The sequence below is a fragment of the Geotrypetes seraphini genome, chromosome 3 (assembly GCF_902459505.1).
Source record: "Geotrypetes seraphini chromosome 3, aGeoSer1.1, whole genome shotgun sequence".
Taxonomy (NCBI): domain Eukaryota; kingdom Metazoa; phylum Chordata; class Amphibia; order Gymnophiona; family Dermophiidae; genus Geotrypetes; species Geotrypetes seraphini.
Genome location: NC_047086.1, coordinates 49,920,049 through 49,941,504, shown reverse-complemented (window position 1 = coordinate 49,941,504; position 21,456 = coordinate 49,920,049). Strand labels below are relative to the sequence as shown.

At 41.7% G+C, this 21,456-nt stretch overlaps 1 protein-coding gene across 2 annotated transcripts in view; it reads left to right on the top strand.

The window, feature by feature from the left end:
- The window catches only part of CD109 (CD109 molecule), a 295,729-nt gene that overhangs the window by 140,331 nt on the left and 133,942 nt on the right, over nucleotides 1-21,456 (top strand). For both annotated transcript variants that reach the window (XM_033937865.1, XM_033937866.1), the window contains exon 18: nucleotides 13,053-13,182. In XM_033937865.1, the coding sequence (XP_033793756.1) occupies nucleotides 13,053-13,182 (130 nt within the window). The remainder of the gene's footprint in view (nucleotides 1-13,052; nucleotides 13,183-21,456) is intronic.

The window sequence follows — 21,456 nt, the reverse complement described above, 5'->3', positions numbered from 1 at the left end:
CAAGTGGATCGATTTTTCACTTTGTCAAAAATTACAAAGACTAGGGGACACTCGATGAAGTTACAGGGATATACTTTTAAAACCAATAGGAGGATATTTTTTTCTCTCAGAGAATAGTTAAGAATGCATTGCCAGAGGTTGCGCTAAGAGCGGATAGCGTAGCTTGTTTTAAGAAAGGTTTGGGCAAGTTTCTGGAGGAAAAGTCCACAGTCTGTTATTTTGAAGACATGGGAGAAGCCACTGCTTGCCCTATATCGGTAGCATAGAATATTGCTACTCCTTGGGTTTTGGCCAGGTACTAGTGACCTGGAATGGCCACCGTAAGAACGGGCTACTGGGCTTGATGGACCATTGGTCTGACCCAGTAAGGCTATTCTTATGTTCATTCTTGAACCTGTGGGTAGACAATCCCTTCTCTTGAGAATTCTTGTGGGGATCTTCATTAGCATTCTTTTGCTCTGCCTCCCATCTTTTTGGGCTGTCCTTCAAAATGAATGCTAGGAAGTTCTTCTTTACCCAACGTGTGGTGGACACCTGGAATACGCTTCCAGAGGATGTAATAGATAGAGTATGGTACTGGGGTTCAAGAAAGGATTGGACAATTTCCTGCTGAAAAAGGGAATAGAGGGGTATAGATAGAGGATTACTGCACAGGTCCTGGACCTGTTGGGCCGCCGCGTGAGCGGACTGCTGGACATGATGGACCTCAGGTCTGACCCAGAGAAGGCATTGCTTATGTTCTTATGTTCCTCAGTTATCTCTCTACAAGTGCGATGGAAGGAGCCAGTCTTATCTGCTGGTATTTCTTTTCAATTATATCCAGTCTTTTTTACCAACCGTTTGTGAAGCTTTAGGTGCTTCAGAGGATCCCATTCTTGGGACAGCTCTGGTTGCCGGAGAGTATTGACTCTGAGGTCGAGGGTCTGCTTCCAAGGGGCAGACTGCTTTGCAGTGCACTCACTTGGACAGCCTGCACTACCAGATTAGGAGCTCAGGAACCATTCCTATGGGAGCAAGGTTCGCCCCTAAGTTTGTCCATAGTAGGCCTGAGCACAGGCTGAGCAGCTTCATGGCAGTTTTTCCAGAATCGGGGCAGACTGCTTCCTACCCACCCCTATGCAGGCATGTAATCTGGTAAGGCAGGTGAGGTCTCTGGCTGATTTGTTGGGCCCGCAAGACAGTCAGAAGACATAAGCAGTCTGGATTCCAGACTTGTTGAGGCAGAGGTTCTCCCATTAAATAAGCTGTTTGCAGCTTTTACACTTGCAGCTCCCAGCACACAGTATGTCACAGTGGGTAACAGGTTGACTGTCTGGCAAACAAAATGGGGGGGGGGGGGGTCTTTAAAATGGATTTTTTGGGGGTTCTGGAGTTAGAATTAAGTTCCCCCACCTAAAATCGCTAATTTTTATTCCCCATTGTAGCTCCCCCAGGCTGTTTTTGGCTCTAAAATTGCTGCTGCGGTGACCATCTTGGATTTCCCGATTTTAAAATTAAAGCCTCTATCTGCCTCAAAACACCTTTATTTTGTTTAAAAAAAATAGTTGTGATGGATTTCTGAGGCCAGGAAACCTTGGATGTAGGCAAAGTTTGTGGTGGATGGCTGTCTGAGGATTGCCCATGTTCTATGTGCCGCGTGGCATGTGAGGGTTGGGGGCGGGAGTCACTGGCATAGTCTCCTTTGGTCCCTCAGGGGTGTCTTAGTGCCCAGTTGGTGTGAGGGCTTGGCAAAAAATCTAGATTTGATTTGGGGAGCAGCATCGATCTTCTCGATGCATTTCTTCATCGAGGTCTTTATATCCCTCGGCAGTCTGCTTCAATTCAGGACTTCTCTGAGTCTACAACTGTCCACAAACGGCTAGATCTACTTCTGAAAGACTTTTGTCCCTATATTTATTAGGCAGTTGGGGAAAGAGCTACCACTCGACCTAGAAGCTGATTCTGTGTACAGTGCTGAATACTTGGAGGATTTAGATTGTGATCAACCTCCTAACAGAACATCTCGGCTCTTCCTTTTTCTCAGCCCCTTCCTTAATTACTCGGACTCGGCTCCAACTGTATTATCCCCGTTGGAAACTGATAATCACATCTGGATTCTAAAGGTCATTCAAGAAGGATATTCCATTCATCACAGCTTGGAAACGCCCCTTACTATTATGGGGGCTCCCAGAAACTTTGACTTTATAAATATCAGTCACAAGTGGAAGAGTTGTTAAAAAAAACCCGCCCCAAAACCAACAACTCTACTCCATCGAGACTCTATGCCTCAGTGCCACCAGCTTATGAAAGGTGCACTATAGGCACATTTGGCTGTCCTTTGTGCTAGTACTCCATGTTGGCGATCAGAGTGCCAAATCACAATTTCTCTATCTCCTGCTATGTGAAGCATCTTGTTTGGAAATTGCCTTTTTGTGATGCATACCTTCCTTCTTAACTTCTACAGGAATTTCATCATATCTCTTGATTCTTTCCCCTACCTAGAATGCATTGGGCTGGATCCACTTATCCATGGTCTAAGGATGAATCTAACATGGGTGTAGAGTCTGTAAAGTTAGATTCCTCCATATGGTTTTCAGCAAGCAGCTTGACAAATGACTTGCAACTGCTTCAGGATTCCACCATGGGGCATAGAGCTTGTAAGGTGGCTCTTTCCTGTTTCGATACAATTATACATGAAATGGTGGGATCTAATGGGTGTAGAGCCTGTAAATTAGATTCCCGCCATATTGGAACCTTCCACTGTTTTACTCTCAAAGCAGGATCAACCAGGTTTTTTTCTTGCAACCTGTCTTCCACTGTTCCATCACAGTTCCTTCTAGAAGACATCCATTTAGTTTAAGTCTTTTTCCCTACATCTGAACATTCGCCACACTTTTACTCCATCGTCTTTTATTCCAAAAGCTTGGAGGTTTGAGAGTGGCAGTAGGGGAGGAGAGGCTACTACATTTAAAAAACAAAAAAACTTTTTGGAGAATGACTTTCTCTTCATTTAATCATTATGTCTCCAGACCTTCAAGAGTATTGCAAAATTATTTTCTTCATGCCAACACTAAACTAAACTAAACCTTAGGTTTGTATACCGCATCATCTCTACATTCGTAAAGCTCGACACGGTTAACAAGAGTTAGGGTAGAAAGGAAATCCAGTGGAGGGAAGAGGCAAAATGAAGAGAAAATTTAGAGGACTAGAATAACCAGAGAGGGAGGAGGAATTACATTTTTGAGAATAACCAGGTTTTCAGATGTTTACGGAAGAGATGGAGGGAGCTCAGATTCCTAAGAGGGGAGGTAAGGTTGTTCCAGAGCTGAGTGAGTCTGAAAGGGAGGGAAGAACCTAGTATTCCTACAAGTGAAACGCCTTTTAGAGAGGGAAAGGAAAGTTTCAGGTTTTGGATGGATCTGGCGGAATTGGGTTTAGAGGAGTTCCAAGAAAGAGGAATGAAGGGAGGGAGGATACCGTGTAGGATCTTGAAAGTGAGGCAGGCACATTTGAAGTGGACTCTGGAGATAATTGGAAGCCAGTAGAGCTTGGATAAAAGCGGTGAGACGTGGTCGAATTTGCTTTGTGCGAAGATAAGCTTAGCAGCGGTATTCTGAATCCGCTGGAGTCTTTGAAGGTTTTTCTTTGTTAGGCTAAGGTAGATAGAGTTGCAGTAGTCCAGTCTGGAAAGGATGGTGGATTGGACAAGGACAGCAAAGTGTTTTTGATGGAAACAGGATCTCACTTTTCTCAGCATGTGAAGGCTGAAGAAACATTTTTTTACTAGGGAGTTGAGGTGGTCGTTGAAGGAAAGTGTAGAGTCAATGATGATTCCCAGAACTTTACTAGAATATTTAAGATGCAGAGTGGGGCCAGAAGACAGTGGGATGGAGGTGGGCAGTTGGTCCAATTTTGGGCCGAGTCAGAGAAGTTTTGTTTTAGATTCGTTCAGTTTCATGTGCACAGTGTGGGCCCAGGATTGAAGGTTCGATATACATGAGGATATGTTCGCCGAGAGGTTGGTGAGGTTCCGGTCAGTCTCGAGGAGGACAAAGATGTCGTCTGCGTAAGTGTAGAGTGTTTCAAGGGGGGAGAGATGGAGGAGTTTAAGGGAGGACATATAAATGTTGAAAAGGATAGGAGAGAGCGGTGAGCCTTGCGGGACTCCACAGATCGAGTTCCAGGGGGAGGAAGAAGTGCCCTTCATGTTGACTATGTAGGAGCGGGAGCGTAAGAACTTCGAGAACCAGTCAAGGACTGTGGAGTTTATGCCTATCTCGGTGAGTTGGTGAATTAGAATATCATGATGGACGACATCAAAAGCTGCAGAGAGGTCGAATTGAAGAAGGACGGCAAGCTTGTTGCGAGAATGGAGATATTGAACTTTTGAGATTAAGGAGTCAGAAGGGATTTGGTGCTGAAATTGGGACGGAAGCCGTATTGGTAGGGTTGAAGAATAGTGAATTTCTCAAGGTAGGAAGATAGTTGAGTGGATATGATGGACTCTAGCATCTTAGTAAGAAGGGGAATGTTAGCTATTGGATGGTAGCTGGATGGTGTAGAGGGGTCAAGCTCAGGTTTTTTCAGTAGTGGGGTTAAGGAAATATGGCCCATTTCTGGGGAGAAGAGACCCGCATGGAGGGCGGAGTTTATGAGAATGGTAAGAGATGATATGGCCTGAGGGGGAGTGTTCTCGTAGAGGTAGGAGGGGAAAGGATCCAAGGTACAGTTGCAGGATTTCAATTTGAGGCAGAAATTATAGACCAGGGATTCAGAAACAAGTTCGAAGGAAGATTAGGATCTGTCTGCTGGGATAGGGTAGGAGTCTGTTGGGATAGGGTTGGGGTCAATTGGAATCAGAGATTTGTAGGAGATTGCAGGTGGGAAGGAGCGCCTCAAGGTGGAGACCTTATCGTTGAAGAACTTTGCTAGAGAATTAGCTGAGGGGGAGGAGGGAAGTATGGAGTCATTTTTGGAGGTTAAGGAATGCCAGATGTTACATAATGTGCTACTCCGATTGTTGGATTTGTAGATTTTGTCACCGTAGAAGTTTTTCCTTGCTTTTTTTAGAACAGTATTATAAATTTTAATGTTGACCCTCCAAGAAAGTCTGTCTGTAGGGGATTTAGATTTTTTCCATTTTCGTTCCAGAGCACGGCATTTCTGTTTCAGTTCTCTGTGGTATGGGAGGTACCAAGGGGCCTTACGGGAGTAGGAAATGGTTTTAGTGGAGAGAGGGGCGAGGGAATGGAAGGTGGACTCGGAGAGGGCGACCCAGTTTTGCCAATTAGATTCTGGTTCTGCAGGTTTAGAGATGGAGGAAAATTTGTCGAGAAAATTGATCCAGAACAGATTGCTCGAGATTTTTTTTACGGAAGGTAATAGAATTTGAGGTGCGGGATGGGGGCCCGAGATGTGACATGAAAATGGGGAGACAGAAGGTCCCTAGGTAGTGGTCGGACCAGGGGACAATTTCCCAGCGAATGTAAGCTAGGGAGTCCCACATGTGACAATATGCTGCCTGCTTGTCCTGGGATAAAAAGCACAGTTACTTATCTTAACAGGTGTTATCCAGGGACAGCAGGCAGATATTCTTACAACCCACCCATCTCCCCTGGTTGGCTTCTTAGCTTGCTTATGGAACTGAAGAGTCATGAGTCTGCGTATGCGCGGTGCGGGCAGTTTGCAAATGTTCTTAAATTCTTAAAGTGGCAATGCACTTTTAAAGCTGTCCATACTGTTTGCTCCCTACATGACATTACACACATGTGAGAATATCTGTCTGCTGTCCCTGGATAACACCTGTTACAGTAAGTAACTGTGCTTTCTTTATGACCTTTCAGAGTCGTGAGCAAAATGTCTGTTTATTCCATTTCGGCCCGCAGGATGCTATGGATTAGACAGTGGGTGAGGAATTGCTCCTCTAAAGCGAACTTGAGTAAATTACCATTTAAGGGACATTTACGCTGTGGGAAAGGTCTGGATGATCTTATGGCCAGCGTGCAGAATCAGAAGCTGAAGTCTTTACCAGACAGCAGACCTAGAGCCCCTAGTGCAGTGGTAGCGAACCTATGGCACACATGCCAGAGGGGGCACTTAGGGCCCTCTCTGTGGGCACATGTACTGTCATTCCAGCACCGAGTTCGCCAGAGTTTGTTACTAGAAAGCCAGAGGAATGCGGGACTGGGCTGCTCCCCTCCCCCTCTCCACTTGCACCTGAGGACATTTCTCACATCACCCACCCCTCTGCCCAGCAGCCCAATGGGAGTGCTTCCTCCCTCCCCTGTCTGGGATAAGGCGGGCGGCTCACATGCAGCGTGTGGGTACGGTGCGGACGGCAGCCTGTTTAGTCTGTGGCGAAGGTGATCCTCGTGCTGGGGTTGAAGAGGAGCTAGGTTGGAGGTGTGTGGCATAGCAGAGGGGAGCAGATTGTTGATTCAGGGAATATCCATTTCTTTAGTGTTAACTAATAGTGTTAGCTATTTTTGGTATAGAGATAGATTTGTATTGGGTGTTTCATTTTTTTTTTTAATTTGTGTTTAAATAAATTGTGTTTAAATAAGTGGGTTTTAGGTTGCAGTTCGGGCACTTGGTCTCTAAAAGGTTCACCATCACTGCCCTATAGAGTGATGTTTGGGCCTCCAGATGATATTGCCAGGAGGGCCTTTGGGCCAGAGATCCTTTCAAAGCTCCAGGCAAAGATTTTGGGGTGAGAGGAAGTGAAACTGAGAAGGACATGAAAACACATTCACTTTAAAGATTTTCACGTGTTTTTTTTTCTGAGGATGCCGGTCTGGTGAAACGCGTCAGAACCCGGAATATTTGGACACCCGAAATGAGTAAAAACATTTTTTGATTTAATTACAAAATTTAAAAGTTTGGATCGTTGTGACCACTAATGTTTGAAGTGCAGTGACTGAACATCAAAGGCACAGCTCACAGGGTATCACCCCGCTTATGATCTTTGCACTATTCAATTGGTTCTGAGCACTATTTACACTTGGAAAGTAGTGTTACAGTTGTAAGTGTGGGTGTATTTTGTTATTTCACATATCACCCATGTGGTATTATATATTTTCTTCCAAGTTTTACTGTTAGATTTTTTGGGGGGCCAGGCTCCCCCAGTCTTCAGGATCTTGCTCCGCCACAACTCCCAAGAAGAAATTATGATGCCAAGTCAGCCGAGCTTTCATGCATCAGTGGGAGATTATCGGCCTATTTTTGGAAGCATGGGTAGAGATCACCATAGATTGTTGGGTGCTCTGTATTATAATAATAATAATAATAATAATAACTTTATTCTTCTATACTGCCATAGACTTCTAGGCGGTTCACATTCGAAGAAGGCTGGACAATCAGCGAAATACGGGAAGTAAGAAGTGAGGGTTACATAAGAAATAGGTAAAGGAACAGCAAAAAACAGCAAAATTACATCGAGGTGGAGAGAGGGAGAATATATCATTTAGAGGCTTCTGTTTGGGAGATGAATTTGTCAAATAGAATGGTTTTAATTGATTTTCGGAATGCGCCGTAGGTCAGACTGGTTCTATTTACGTAGTTGTCCAGCCAGGACTGCTGTCTGCCTGCTTGGAACATGAAAGTCCTGTCCAGAAAGGATTTGTATTTTCAGCCTGTGATTTTTGGGTAAGTAAAGATGTTTCGGTTTCTGGTTGGTCGTATGGGGTTGTGTAATATGAAGTGTGGTAGCAGGTAGGATGGCGCTAGACCCCAGACCTGCTTGAAACAAATACAGCAAATTTGAACAGAATGCGCACCTCCATTGGCAACCAGTGCAACTTTTTGTAGTAAGGGCTGATGTGGTCGTTTTTCCTCAATCTGAAGATCAAACGAACTGCTATGTTTTGCACTATTCTTAATTTTTGTACTGTTTTTTTGGGGATACCTAGGTAAACAATGTTGCAGTAGTCCAGCGTTGATAGGATCAGAAACTGCACTAGTACCTAGTAGTCTAAAGGACTTAGTGTCGAAGTATTTTTTGATGGTCCTTAGTTTCCAGAGTGTACAAAAGCATTTCTTCATCACTAAGTTCGTGTGGTTAAGTGTGTGTCCTGTGTGATACCCAGTATTTTTATGGTTTTGGAGATTTGGTAATCGTGGCCGTTTAATTGTAATGATGTTCTGGTAATTTTGTCCTTGGGGCTTGCCAAGAAGACTTTTGTTTTTTTCTGTGTTTAGCTTCAGTTTGAAGTTGGTTGTCCATTTTTCGATTTCAGTCATTATGTGAGAAAGGTTATTTACTGTTTTGTTTGTTATGTCATTTAAGGGGATCAGGATGGATATATCATCTGCATATATACAGTGGTTTAAGTTTAACTTTCTTAATAGTTGGCCTAAGGATGAGATGTAGATGTTGAATAGTGTGAGTGATAGTGGGGAGCCTTAGGGAACCCCTGAGGGGTTTTTCCATGGTTTAGAGTAATTCCATTCGCTGGCTACTCGGTATGATCTATTGGTTAGGAATTCCTGGAACCATTTCTTTACCTTTCCCGAGAGGCCCATTGTGTCTAGACATAGTAGCATAATTTCGTGATCTACTAGATCGAATGCACTGCTAAGGTCAAGTTGCAAAATCAGTGCACTTTTACCTTTACTGAAAAGATCATATAGGTGGTTTAGGATGGAATCTATAACTGTTTCTGTGCTGTATCCTTTTCTGAATCCTGATTGATGTTCACTAAGGATGTTAAATTTGTCTAGGTAGTTCACTAGTTTCAAGTTCACCAATCCTTCCTGAAGCTTAATGAATAGGGGGATGCTTGCTATAGGCCTGTAATTGGATGTCAGGGCTATTGAGTTTTTCTGATCTTTGGGGATAGGTGTGATCAGTATGTGACCCATGTCCTCATTCAGTATGCCGTTTGTAAGAGTAGTTGTGAGCCAAGTGAATAGTTCCTTTCTAAAGTCTGGTGGAGCACTTTCATGATTTTAGATGAACATTCGTCCAGTAGGCAGTTTGACTTTATGTATTTATTGAATAAAGTTAGGAATTGATGCCAGTTTGGAATCTTGAAGTGGTCCCAGAGCATGTCTGCTCTGGATTCCTGATCGTTGGGTCCGAAGTAAAAATCTATTTTGGTTTTGGGCTTGGGTATTGTTGCTCTTAGGTCGGTGATTTTATTTTTAAAGAAATTGGCTAGGGTTTGAGCAGATGGAGGGCTTTCCTTATCTTTTTTCAGGATTCGAGATGTGTCTTGTTATCGTTTTTACTAATTTGAACAGTTCTTTACTATTTATTTTTGACGTACCTATTTTCTGTTCATAGTGTTTTGTGCGTTTTTCTTTGATCAGAGTTTTGTATATTTTTATTTTTTGTTTCCAGTTTGTCTTGTCTTTTTCTTTGTTTGTTTTTTTCCAGATTCCCTCCAATTTTCTTAGTTCCTGTTTGCAGGCTAATAGTTCTGAATCGAATCATTCATTTAATACTCTTTCTTTCTTTTTGTATGTTTGGTATGGTGCCAATTGGTCTAATAGTTCCTTACTGAACTTTCCCCATCTTGTTGGGAAATCCTGTATTTCCTCGGTTGTGGGTCGTAGTTCGTAATGAGTCCAGAATTCTGTTGGGTTGATATTACCGCGACTGGTTATTGTTTTTGTGTTTTCTCTTATGTGTTTAGGTTGGAGTGACTTCTATTGCCAATGTAGGTCGAATTTGCCAGTGTAGTGGTCTGACCAAATGCATTTTTCCCAGGCCCCTGTATTGTATTTAATCTTTGGGTCGGGGGTTTCCTTTTGAGAAAAGGTAACTATGTCTAGTTGATACCCCTTCTCGTGTGTTATCTCTGTATCTGGCATTGAGAAATTAAGCGACGTTAAGAAGGTGTCGATTTCGGTCACTTCTGGTTTTTCCTTTTGCTCTAGATGTATGTTTATGTCACCCAGTAGTAGGTTGTATGATCCTTTTAGGGCATTTAACGTAAGGAATTCGAAGAATTCTTCTCTAGCGTTAGACCATTTTTTGGGAGGGATGTAAAATAATGTCGCAATTAGTGACTCTTCTAATTGGGCGTTTGTGATCTTGCAAGTTAGTATTTCTAGATTATCTGAGGTTTTGGAGTCTATCTTGTTATACACAAAGGATTCTTTTAAGATAATCGCTAGACCACCCCCTTTTTTCCAGCTTCTTGATAGTAGAAGTATTTTGTATCCCTGTGGTAGAATTTCTTTCATGATAATGTTCACGTCAGAGGCTATCCATGTTTCAGTCAGAAACAAGTGGTCCGGATTTGTTTGCACTATCCAATCGTTTATTATATGTGCTTTGTTTCTCACGGACCGGGTATTTAGATAGAGTCCCTTAAAGTTTCCATAGTTATTTGGGGTGGGAGTTTCAGTAGACATTAGCTTTTTTAGGTTTCTGTTTTTGGCCTTATTTTTGTATGGCTTGAAGGGTTTTTGGGTGGTGTTCATGACAGGGATTTGAAGAGGGCCTTTGTTCTAGACAGTTTTGCAAGGTTCGGTGGGAGCTTGTTGATTTGGTTAGTTTAGTTGGTCTGTGCCAGGAGAGGTGGATATGAATTGGTGGAGGTGATTTTTCATCATTGCCCCAACATCTGGAGCAGATTAGATACAATACCCCTAAAAATAGTTGGTGTTTGTTAAAAATTGCCATTTTTGACTGGAGGCTAAATGTAAGTAGTTAGATAATGTGGGGTTGAAAAGCTGGAAGAACTTGTCTTGTGGTGGTTGGTTTTATTTGTCGTGTATTGGCAGGCTATATTTTGGTTTATCAGAAGGTAGCCTTGTCATGTAGTAGCAGGCTGTACTTTTGGTTTAGCAATAAATAGAGATCTCATGCAGTGGCTGCTTTTAGAGATCTCGTGCAGTAGCTTATCATGCAGTATCAAGTTTTGATTGACCTGTAGTAATAGGGTTATTTGCATGCAGTAACAGGTTATACTTTTGAAGGTAATGAGGTATACTTATCATGTGGACTTAGTCTCAGTCGTTTCGCACAGTCGCTTTGCAAAGGCTCACGCGCCTTTGCCGGCATGCCGAATGGCTGGGCGCCGTTTCTCTGCTGGAGTTTAAGCTGTTCCTGGCAGGCCTGGGATGGGCGGAGTAGGCTGATGGTGGAGCCCAGCTGAACCCTAGTGAGGATTAGGAAATGCTTAAGCTGGAGGAGGATTTCCACAGGCCAGAACTGGAGCTGATTAATACTTCAGAAGGTATGGCAATAGAAGAGGAGTTCATTTCTGAGAATGAGATTCCAGGACAAATGGAGGTCTGCTAACAATGCTCAGTCTGGTCCAGCTGTCTAAAGTGTACTATATTAAAAAGGACTTACCTGTTTTGGGGGGGGGGGGGGGGTTTGTGGAAGTTTAAACCAGGAAGTGAACTACTCTGGAGCAACCACCTATAGGTGCTGGAGGTGAGAAGGTTCCTTTTTGAACTGTGTTTTTCCCAGCAACCATAGGGCTGTGGTGATTAAGGGAATCAAGAACTGGTGAGACTGGACTCATTTGGAGTACTGGTCTTGACCCAGGGGCCACTGTGTGAGCGGACTGCTGGGCAGAATGGACCATTGGTCTGACCCAGCAGCGGTAATTCTTATGTTCTTATCTGTTTGAACTGTGCAAGAAGCCTATTCTTTTTGCTGCAAAAGTTTCTTTTTTGTTGTTTATTTTGTCTCTCCATTTTGGGAACTGGAAGGAACAATGAAATAAGCTTATGGGACATTATTGTGAACTAATTTTGGATTATTTTCTTTCCCCATCAGAAGCAACTGCAAACTAGTTTTCTTTATCTGCCTGAGAGTTTGGGGAAAAAGCCTTGAAACAGCAGTGGCTTTACTCCAGCCAAGGCGTGGCAACTTTCCTGCTGTGAAAAGCCTGTGGAACCCAGAATACTGCTGTGGTGTGCTTAAAAGCATTTTTTTAAATTGAAAGTTTGTGGTCACCAGTTGCTTATTGTTTTGTTTTTGTGCTTTATTTTTCTGGAAAATATTTTGCTTTGTCTTGAAAGACCTAGAAAATAAATCATTATTTTTGAATTTGAAGCCATTTTGACTCAAGTTGTGTTCTGTCCTGTGTGCTGGGTGTCATCCTTGTTCAGTGCTGTGGGTTTTTTATGAACCAAACACTCCTTGTAGGGCTATTCAATATTGGAAGCACGCCTCAGAAAGGTTTATGCTGCCTAGCCGGGTGGGCCGCAACTGTTCCGCGGACCCCGGCTAGTGACAGAATACAGTTTAAACTCCTCTTGCTGACTTTCAAGTGCACTTGCTCTGAAGCCCCCCAATATCTCTCCTCACTTATCTCCCCCTATGCTCCTCCCTGTGATCTCTGCTCATCGGGCAAGCCCCTTTTATCTGTACGCTTCTCTTCCACTGCCAACTCCAGACTCCATCCCTTCTTTCTTACGGCACCGTATGCCTGGAAAAGGCTGCCTGAATTAATACTTCATGCTCCATCCCTGGCAGTGTTCAAATCCAAGCTAAAGGCCCACTTTTTTGAAACTGCTTTCAACTCTTAACTCCCATTCACTGCTGTCAGATACCTATACCCAGTGTATCATTTCCTCTACCATAATCTCACCAACCCTGAAATGTCCTGTCTAAATTAGATTGTAAGCTCCTCTGAGCAAGGACTGTCTATTGCATGTTAACATGTACAGCGCTGCGTATTCCTTTCAGCTCTATAGAAATAATAAATAGTAGTAGTATATGCTGGACTCTGAAAATCAGATTTTTAGTCTTGCTTATCAGGCATCAAAAACATACCCCCTCCTTTACTAATACGTAGCATGGGTTTTAGCGCCTGCAGCAGTGGTAACTGCTCATGTCGAAGCATGTTGTTGCTGGCGCTAAAATCCACGCTACATGTTATTAAATGTTTGTTTTATAAACTTTACTTTTAATTGCTGTACACCGCTTAGAAATTTGAATAAGCGGTATAACAAATATTTTAAGAAACTTGAAACTTATTAAAGGAGGGGGATAGTTAAGTTGTACTGATCTCTTGTAGTTATTTATATAGTGTTCAAAATTTTACAAACTGTTTCTGCGCATGGGCACACAGCTGATATTTTAATTGTATTGTAATTTACCTTTATAGAAGTTCTTAACAGCTATGAAATTGAATTGACTACAGCCCTAGATGATGATGAAGGCTCTCCTGCTTTTCATAATCCACGGGTTAGGACTTTTTTCCCAGAGACTTGGCTTTGGACAGACACTAGAACTGGGTAAATATTTCAATAATTGAGAGAGTTTATGCCTATTATGTTTCTTTAATTATACTTCATTGTAGTGTTCTAGTTTACATATATCAGCCAAATGTTACAAAATCCACATGTTCCCAAATTAGAGGGGTAGTTAGTAAGCTGTGATAAAATTCAAAATTTTACCACGGCCCAACTTAGCATACAAATCATTAATCTGTGGTAAATTGTATTTTGCATTATCTTAGGACAAGCAGGCAACATATTCTCACATATATATATATATAGACTGGACACTGACATACAGAAACAGGAGGATCAGGGGCTAGGCAAGAGTAAAATACATCAAGATAAAATAAATAAAACAGGGTGGGAGAAAGGGAGGGGAGAAAACAAAGGGGGAATGGATGACATTTCTTAAAAGCGGTTGCATTGATTACTGTGAGGAGAGAGTAGGTTGGGTGAATCATCCATTCTCATGTTAGAAAGGCATCCCTGAATAAGAAAGTTTTTAATTTGGTCTTAAGTTTGTCAAATGATTCTTGCAGTCTGATATCTAATGAGAGAGCATTCCAAAGGGTAGAGGCTCTGATAGAGAATATGATATTGCGTGCAGTGTCATAAAATAGTTGCCTAATGGATGGAATAGTAAGTAAGTTCTGACTGTTAGATCGTAGTAACCGAGAGGAGGCATAAGGAATGAGATATTTATCTAAAAAAGCTAGAGAGTTGGTAAGTTTGATCTTAAAGGCGAGAAGACGTATTTAGTAAGTGGAGTAGAGGAATGATATGATCGTATTTCCTTGCCTTATATATAAGTTTAATGGCTTTGTTTTGGATGAGTTGTACCAGTGGTACCAGCATCGACACCCCCTTGATGTTAGGTTCAGTTCTGGCATCTGATAAACCTGCTGTGAAGCTATCCACTGTCCCAGGCATCTTTGGCATAGAGTCTCTTGATGCATGCCAAAAGGCTACGGCACCAGAGATCTCCATCTGGGCAGGTTGTCTCACCCCGAAAGCATAACTCATCATTGAGGTCGTTGACGCCTCGATAGTAGCACAGGAAATGACAGCAGATGAAGACCCTAATGGTACATCCAGTCTGCCCAACTGTACACTCTCTATAAATTAATGATTTAATTTAAATTGTCCTTTTTTGAGATATATCTGGGCCAGAAACCCAGAGCTCTGCCCGGTACTGTGCTTAGGTGCCATTTACTAGAATCTCTGTCAAAGCTCACTCCAGCCCATCTAAACCATCCCAGCTGAAACCCTCTCCTGCCCATCCTTAACTGAATGGCCATAGAAGGGACACAAATTGTGCAAGTCTGCCCAGTACTGGCCTTAGTTCTTCAATATATACCATTACTTTCTGATTAGAGATTCTCTATGTTCATCCAATGCTTTTTTGAACTCTGTCATCGTTTTCGTCTCCACCACCTCCCTCGGGAACACATTCCAGCCATCAACCATCCTCTCCATAAAGAAGAATTTCCTAACATTATTCATGAGTCTACCACCCATTCTAAAGCACCCTTGGTTCCAGCTGTTGAGCAAACGGTACTTGTGCATCTTCAAGACCAAATTAAACAACTGGTTCAGAAGGAGCTGGCTGTGCTGCTGCAAGCACAATTGGCACTGGTGTTTGCACTGTCTCCCTTGGTACTGGCCCAGCCTGAGCATGGCACATCGAAGCCACATGGTACCAATCCTTCTTCTCTGGCTGGTACTGCCAAAACACCAAAGTTACGCGGTACTGAAGTATGCTCCTCACCTGCAAGTCTATATCTCAGAGGGCATTTACACTGCACAGTTCCGGCTCCCATATTTCTTGACACAAATCAAGGTCTTCACATTCCAGGTGTCGAACATCATCATCCTCTTTTTCAGAGTTGTACTGCAGGCATTGTAAGAGTTCTTCAAGACACTCTTATTATCACCATACTCCATCCCATGACAGATGCAAGTCTCCTACTCCTGTATCATGCAAGGAGTCTCCTGTGGTACGAACAGTCGACTCAGACCTTCAATCCATGAGGATTCTGATCCTGAACTTTCTGCTCCAGAGTCGTATGGCATACCTTCAGAACCATCTCCTCCTCCACCTTGGCGCCAGTTACCTCCTGAGGGATTATCTTTTACAAAGTTCATCCGGCAGATGGGAAAAGCTTTGCCAATGAAGCTGGAGGCAGATTCTGAGCCACGAGCAGGGCTCCTGGAGGCTCTAGATTTTGATGATGAACCAAAGGACCTTCTTTAACTTCCCTTACATCATTGCTTAAGGATTCAATGTTAAAGAACTGGGAAACTCCCCTTACTCTGCCTGTTTCACCTAGGAAGATAGACTCTTTATATCAGCTTCAATCCTGTCCTGGTTTTGATAAGCCTCAACTTCAACACCAGTCCTTAGTAAAGACTGCTCTCAAGAAATGGAGTGCCTCAGGGTTCGATGCTTGGGTCTATGCTCTTCAACATATTTATAGACGACCTAGAAATTGGCACGACGAATGAGGTGATTAAATTTGTGGACGATACAAAGTTATTCAGAGTAGTGAGGACACAGAAGGATTGCGAAGACCTTCAAAGAGATATAAATACGCTCGAGGAATGGGCCGCGAAATAGCAAATGAGGTCAAACATGGATGCAAGGTGATGCATGTCAGTAACAAAAATTATATGCACGAATACAGGATGTCCAGTGCTATACTCGGGGAGAGCCCCCAGGAAAGAGACTTGGGAGTACTTGTAGACAAGTCAACGAAACCATCCACGCAATGTGCGGTGGCGGTGAAAAGGGCAAACAGAATGCAAGGAATGATTAAGAAGGGGATCACAAGCAGATCTGAAAAGGTTATCATGCTGTTATACCGGGCCATGGTATGCCCCCACCTGGAGTACTGCGTCCAACACTGGTCACCGTACATGAGAAAGGACATAGTACTACTTGAAAGGGTCCAGAAAAGAGCAACAAAAATGGTTAAGGGACTGAGGGAGTTGCCGTACAATGAGAGGCTAGAGAAACTGGGCTTCTTCTTCCTTGAAAAGAGAAGACTGAGAGGGGACATGATCGAACCATTCAAGATATTGAAGGGAATTGACTTAGTAGAGAAAGAGAGATTGGCTACCCTCTCCAAGGTGAAGAGAACGAGAGGGCACTCGTTAAAGTTAGAAGGGAAAAGATTCCGTACAAACTTAAGGAAGTTCTTCTTCACCCAGAGTGGTAGAAATCTGGAATGCTCTTCCAGAGGCTGTTATAGGGGAAAACACCCTTCAGGGATTCAAGACGAGGTTGGATAAGTTCCTCCTGGAACAGAAAATATGCAGGTAAGGCTAGACTCAAATAGGGTACTGGTCTTTGACCTAAGGGACTCTGTGTGAGCGGACTGCTGGTCATGATAGACCACTGGTCTGACCCAGCAGCGGCAAATCTTATGTTCTTGTGCCAGTGCACCCCTAGTTAGAGAAGGACACACCTTGGATAAGTTTGGGCGCTGGTTTTATCAGAATTCTATGTTAGCCAGCAGGGTTCTAAGCTATAATGTTTTCATGACTTTCTATATGAAACAACTTACCAAACATCTAACTGAGTTTGAACAGTTTATTCCAGCTGATTGTCTTTCAGATTTCCAGGAGACTACCCATAATTTTCTCCAAACCCGCAAGTTTATGACTCGATCCGCTTTCGATGCCTTTGACATAACATCCAGAGCATCAGCTATGTTGATAGCTATGTGTTGATCAGCCTGGCTTCAGGTTTCTGACCTTGATATTAATGTCCAAGATCAACTAGCCAATATTCTCTGTTTAGGAGAGGAATTGTTTGGCGACAAAGTAGAGGAACTATGCAAAAGCTTACTCATCACCAGCAGAGCATGTCTACTTTGGCTACTTCTAAGTCTACTAAGACTCATACATCAAAGACTTATCCAAAACAGTCTTATACTTCTTATAAGAGGCAATATCTTGCAACATCGTGATCTTCTAAAACTCTACCTCAGAAGAGGCAGAAGTCTCATTGGCCGCAGACATCTGCACCTCAGAAGTTAACCCAGCCTTTTTGACAGCTTTCTGGACAGCATAATCAAAATTCATCCTCTGCTTCCTCCTCAACGCATCGGGGTGGCCTTCATTTGTACCATTAGCAATGGACTCTCATAACAACAGATGCTTGAGTTCTAAAAGTTATTCAGGAGAGTTATTCTCTTTGCTTCACTCAAACTCCTCAGCATACCCATCCAAATGGAGATGTGGCGTGCCAAGCAGAAGGCACAAGTCAAGCGACACCAGAAGCTGGTCCAGATGTTGGGAAAACATATATGGGCTGTGACACAGTTATCACAGACCTTGGACTCGTGTCAATGTCGACCCAACACTTATTACTGCAGTAAGCACTCCTTTAGTGGAGCCTGTAAAACTTTGTAAATTGTCTCCTGAAGATGATGTGGAGGACTTTCTTATCGCTTTTGATCATGTAGCAGTTGCCTCAGGTTGGCCAGAAGAACTATGGGCAGTAAAGTTGACATCTTGCTTGTCAAGAAAGGCATTAAAGTCCTATAGAACTTTAAGTCCTGAACACACAGCTAACTATAAGGTTATCAAAGAAGCATTGCTGGACTATTTAGGTTATACCACAGAACATTCTAGGGTACAGTTTAGATCAGCCATATTGAGTAAGGGTGAAAGGCCCAGAGTGCTAGCCCAATGCTTAAAGCGCTTGTATGATCGGCGGCTAGCACCACACTCCCATAATGTACAGGCCCTGGTGGGTGAATTAATCAGGGAGCAGTTTATTGAGGCAGTATCCCAGGATGTGAAGAGTTGGGTGCAGACTTTAGGACAGGCCATCACATCCGCTGAGGCTTATTTAGAAGCCCAGGGAACCAATTCTGATTCATTTACCCCTATGAGGATGTCCAAAGACACCACCAGGATGACCTCAGATGGGGGTAAAAGGAATAGTAACTATGGGAAAACCCTATGGTGTTTCACTTGTGGGAAAACAGGGCATAAATGTACCATATGCAAGGAAGAAATTGGCCCTGGTGATAAAGAAGGAAGGTGCTAGGAATTATTAGAGGAGTGATGGTGAATGGGACTGGGAATGTTGTTATGCCTCTGTATTGCTCAATGGTGTGATCTCGCCTTGAGTGTTGCGTTTGGTTCTGGTCTCCTTGTTTCAAAGAGGATGTGATGGCAGTGGAGGTGGTTCAAAGAAGAGAGACCATGATAAAGGGGATGGAACTTATGTGCACAACAGAAGAATGGGACTTAGGTGTGATTGTATGTGAAACATAGAAACATAGAAGATGATGGCAGAAAAGGGCCATGGCCCAACAAGTCTGCCCACTCTAATGACCCACCCCCTAAATTCTTCCCTGAAGTGATCCCATATGCTTATCCCATTTTCTCTTAAAGTCCAGCGAGCTGCTGGCCTGAATTACCTGCAGTGGAAGACTTCCAGTGATCAACCACCCTTTCGGTGAAGAAGTATTTCCTGGTGTCACTATGAAATCTCCCACCTCTGAGTTTCAACGGATGTCCTCTTGTCGCCGTAGGATGGCCAAACAGGTTGAAAAGGTGACGGCGAAAGCTAGAAGGATGTTAGGTTAAATGTTTGGTGAATTAATAATAATAATAATAATAATTTATTCTTATATACAGCCAAAGCCATAATAGTTTGAGGTGGTTTACAATAGAAGTGCTGGACAATCAGAGAAAAAGCACAATATAAAATAATAAAAAATACAGCAATACAGGATAAAAAGAAGTAAAACAATGAATCCTTAGGTTACAAATCAATTAAACAATTTCGTTTTTACTGATTTTCTAAAACTAAAGTAGGATGAGGAATGCAAAATAATATTACACAGCCAATCGTTCAATTTACCTGCCTGGAAATCAAGAGTTCTGTCCAGGAATCTTTTATAATGGCAGGCCTTTATTGTTAGGTAAGAGAACATATGAATTCTACATGCAGGCCTGTTAGAATAATCCAAAATAAAATGAGAGGCCAAATACGCAGGGGCCAAATCAAATATTAATTTAAAACAAAGACAAGAAAATTTAAACAAAACTCTTGCTTCCAGCGGCAGCCAGTGATAATAGGGACTTATATGATACCATTTTTTTCAAACCAAAAATTAGTCGAACTACCAAATTTTGAATAACTCGAAGTTTTTGAAGAGTTTTCTTAAGAGTTCCCAAATAAATGATGTTACAATATTCAAGCATGCTTAAGATGGAGGATTGAACCAGCAGATGGAATGATACTGCATCAAAATATTTTCTAATGGTTCTGAGTTTCATAGTACCGAGAAACATTTTCAAACGAATAAATCCGTGTGTTCATCTAAAGTAAGATATTGGTCCAATGTCACTCCCAGAATTTTTATGGAATAGTCACTAGGAAAATCCTGACCATTCTAAGATATTGATGTGTCTTTAATTTTATTATTTGGGCTTGTCATGAAAAATTTGGTTTTATCTTAATTGAGTTTCAATTTGAATTCAGTCATCCACAATTCAATTTGATTTGATTTAAAATAAAAGACAGATGATTCTTTATCTCAGAAGTCAAGTTTATAAGGGGAACAACTATAGTGATGTCATCCGCATAGATATAAAATGTAACTTTTAGACTTTGCAATAAATTCCCCAATGAAGCAAGGTAAATGTTAAACAGTGTAGGGGATAGAGGAGAACCCTGCAGAACTCTCCATGAATTTGCCCAACTGCGGGATTGTTTATTATCACTATAAACTTGATACGATCGTTTACTCAAAAAACCCTGAAACCATTTTAAAACATTACCAGAAATTCCAATTGACTCCAAACAGTCAATCAGGATAACATGATTGACTAAATCAAAGGCACTACTTAAATCTAGTTGCAAAACTAGTGCACTTATACCTTGCCTAAATAAACTATGAAAGAAATCTAGCAATGATGTAATAACTGTTTCCGTACTAAAACCAGATCGAAAATCTGAGTGATTATTTTGCAATATGCTGAATTTATCCAAATACATTACTAAATCCTGATTAACCAAGCCTTCCATCAACTTGACAAATTGGGGAATACTCGCAATGGGTCTGTAATTTGATGTCAACTTGATAGATTCCTTGGGATTTTTTATAATCGGTGTAAACAAAATCTGACCTAAATCCTCGGGAAATGTACCAGTCAATAATAAAGAAGAAATCCAATTATATAGCTTGGCTTTAAAAGTGACTGGAGCGACTTTCATAATATTTGATGAGCAACAGTCTAATCTGCAGTAAGATTTAACATATTTAATATAAAATTTGCAGAAATGTTGCCAGGTAGGAGTAATAAAATTATTCCAAGACATATCTACCCTGGGTTCATCTTTGTTTTGAGCAACAGGATAATTCAAATAGTTGTTTGTGGAGACCATTAATTTAGATCTCAAATTATTGGTTTTGTTTTTTAAAAAAAACCAGCCAAAGCATCTACAGATCGTGGGGAGTCTAAAGTAGAGCAGGAAAATGCCTGTATATCATAAAGATTGTTAACTAGTTCAAAAAGATGTCAACTATTAATGTTTGGTGAACCAATTTTTTGAGCGTAAAATTTGTACGTTTCTCAATTATTAATTTTTTATATTCTTTTAATTTTAGTCTCCAATTCACTCTTCCTTCACTGTCTCCTGATTTCAACCATTGTCTTTCAAGTTTCTGTAGCTCCTGTTTCACTTTACCTAACTCAGCGTCAAACTAGCCTTTCAAATTTTTATGTCTCATTCTCCTTAATTTAATGGGGGCCATTTTGTTTAATATCTGCGTACTCGTATTAATCCAAGAATCAACAGAAAAAGAGTCTAAATCTGAGTTTGTAGTTATATCCTAATTATTCTACTTTTTCCAAATTATATTTCTTTTGTTCTGTTCTTTTGTATTACTCTATTCTTAATATTAATAATAATAATAATAATAATAACAACAGCTTATATACCGCAATACCGTGAAGTTCTATGCAGTTTACAAAAGATTAAGCAAAGGTACAAATTGATTGACTTCAAGAGGGGAAGAAGAAAGAGAAGTAATTAGACAGGAAATTCATTGTTGAGGAGAAAAGTGATCAAAAGGACAGTAGGTCGCTATTGAGAGGAAAGAGATAAGTGGATCAGTTGTCAAGATGTTTTAGGAACAGGTGTGTTTTTAGATGTTTCCTAAATACCTCATAAGTTGAGGGTGAAAGTAATTGTTCTAGGTCTTTACCCCATGTTGCTACTTGGTGTGAGAGAAGGAATTCATGGTGTTTTTTCAGTTTGCA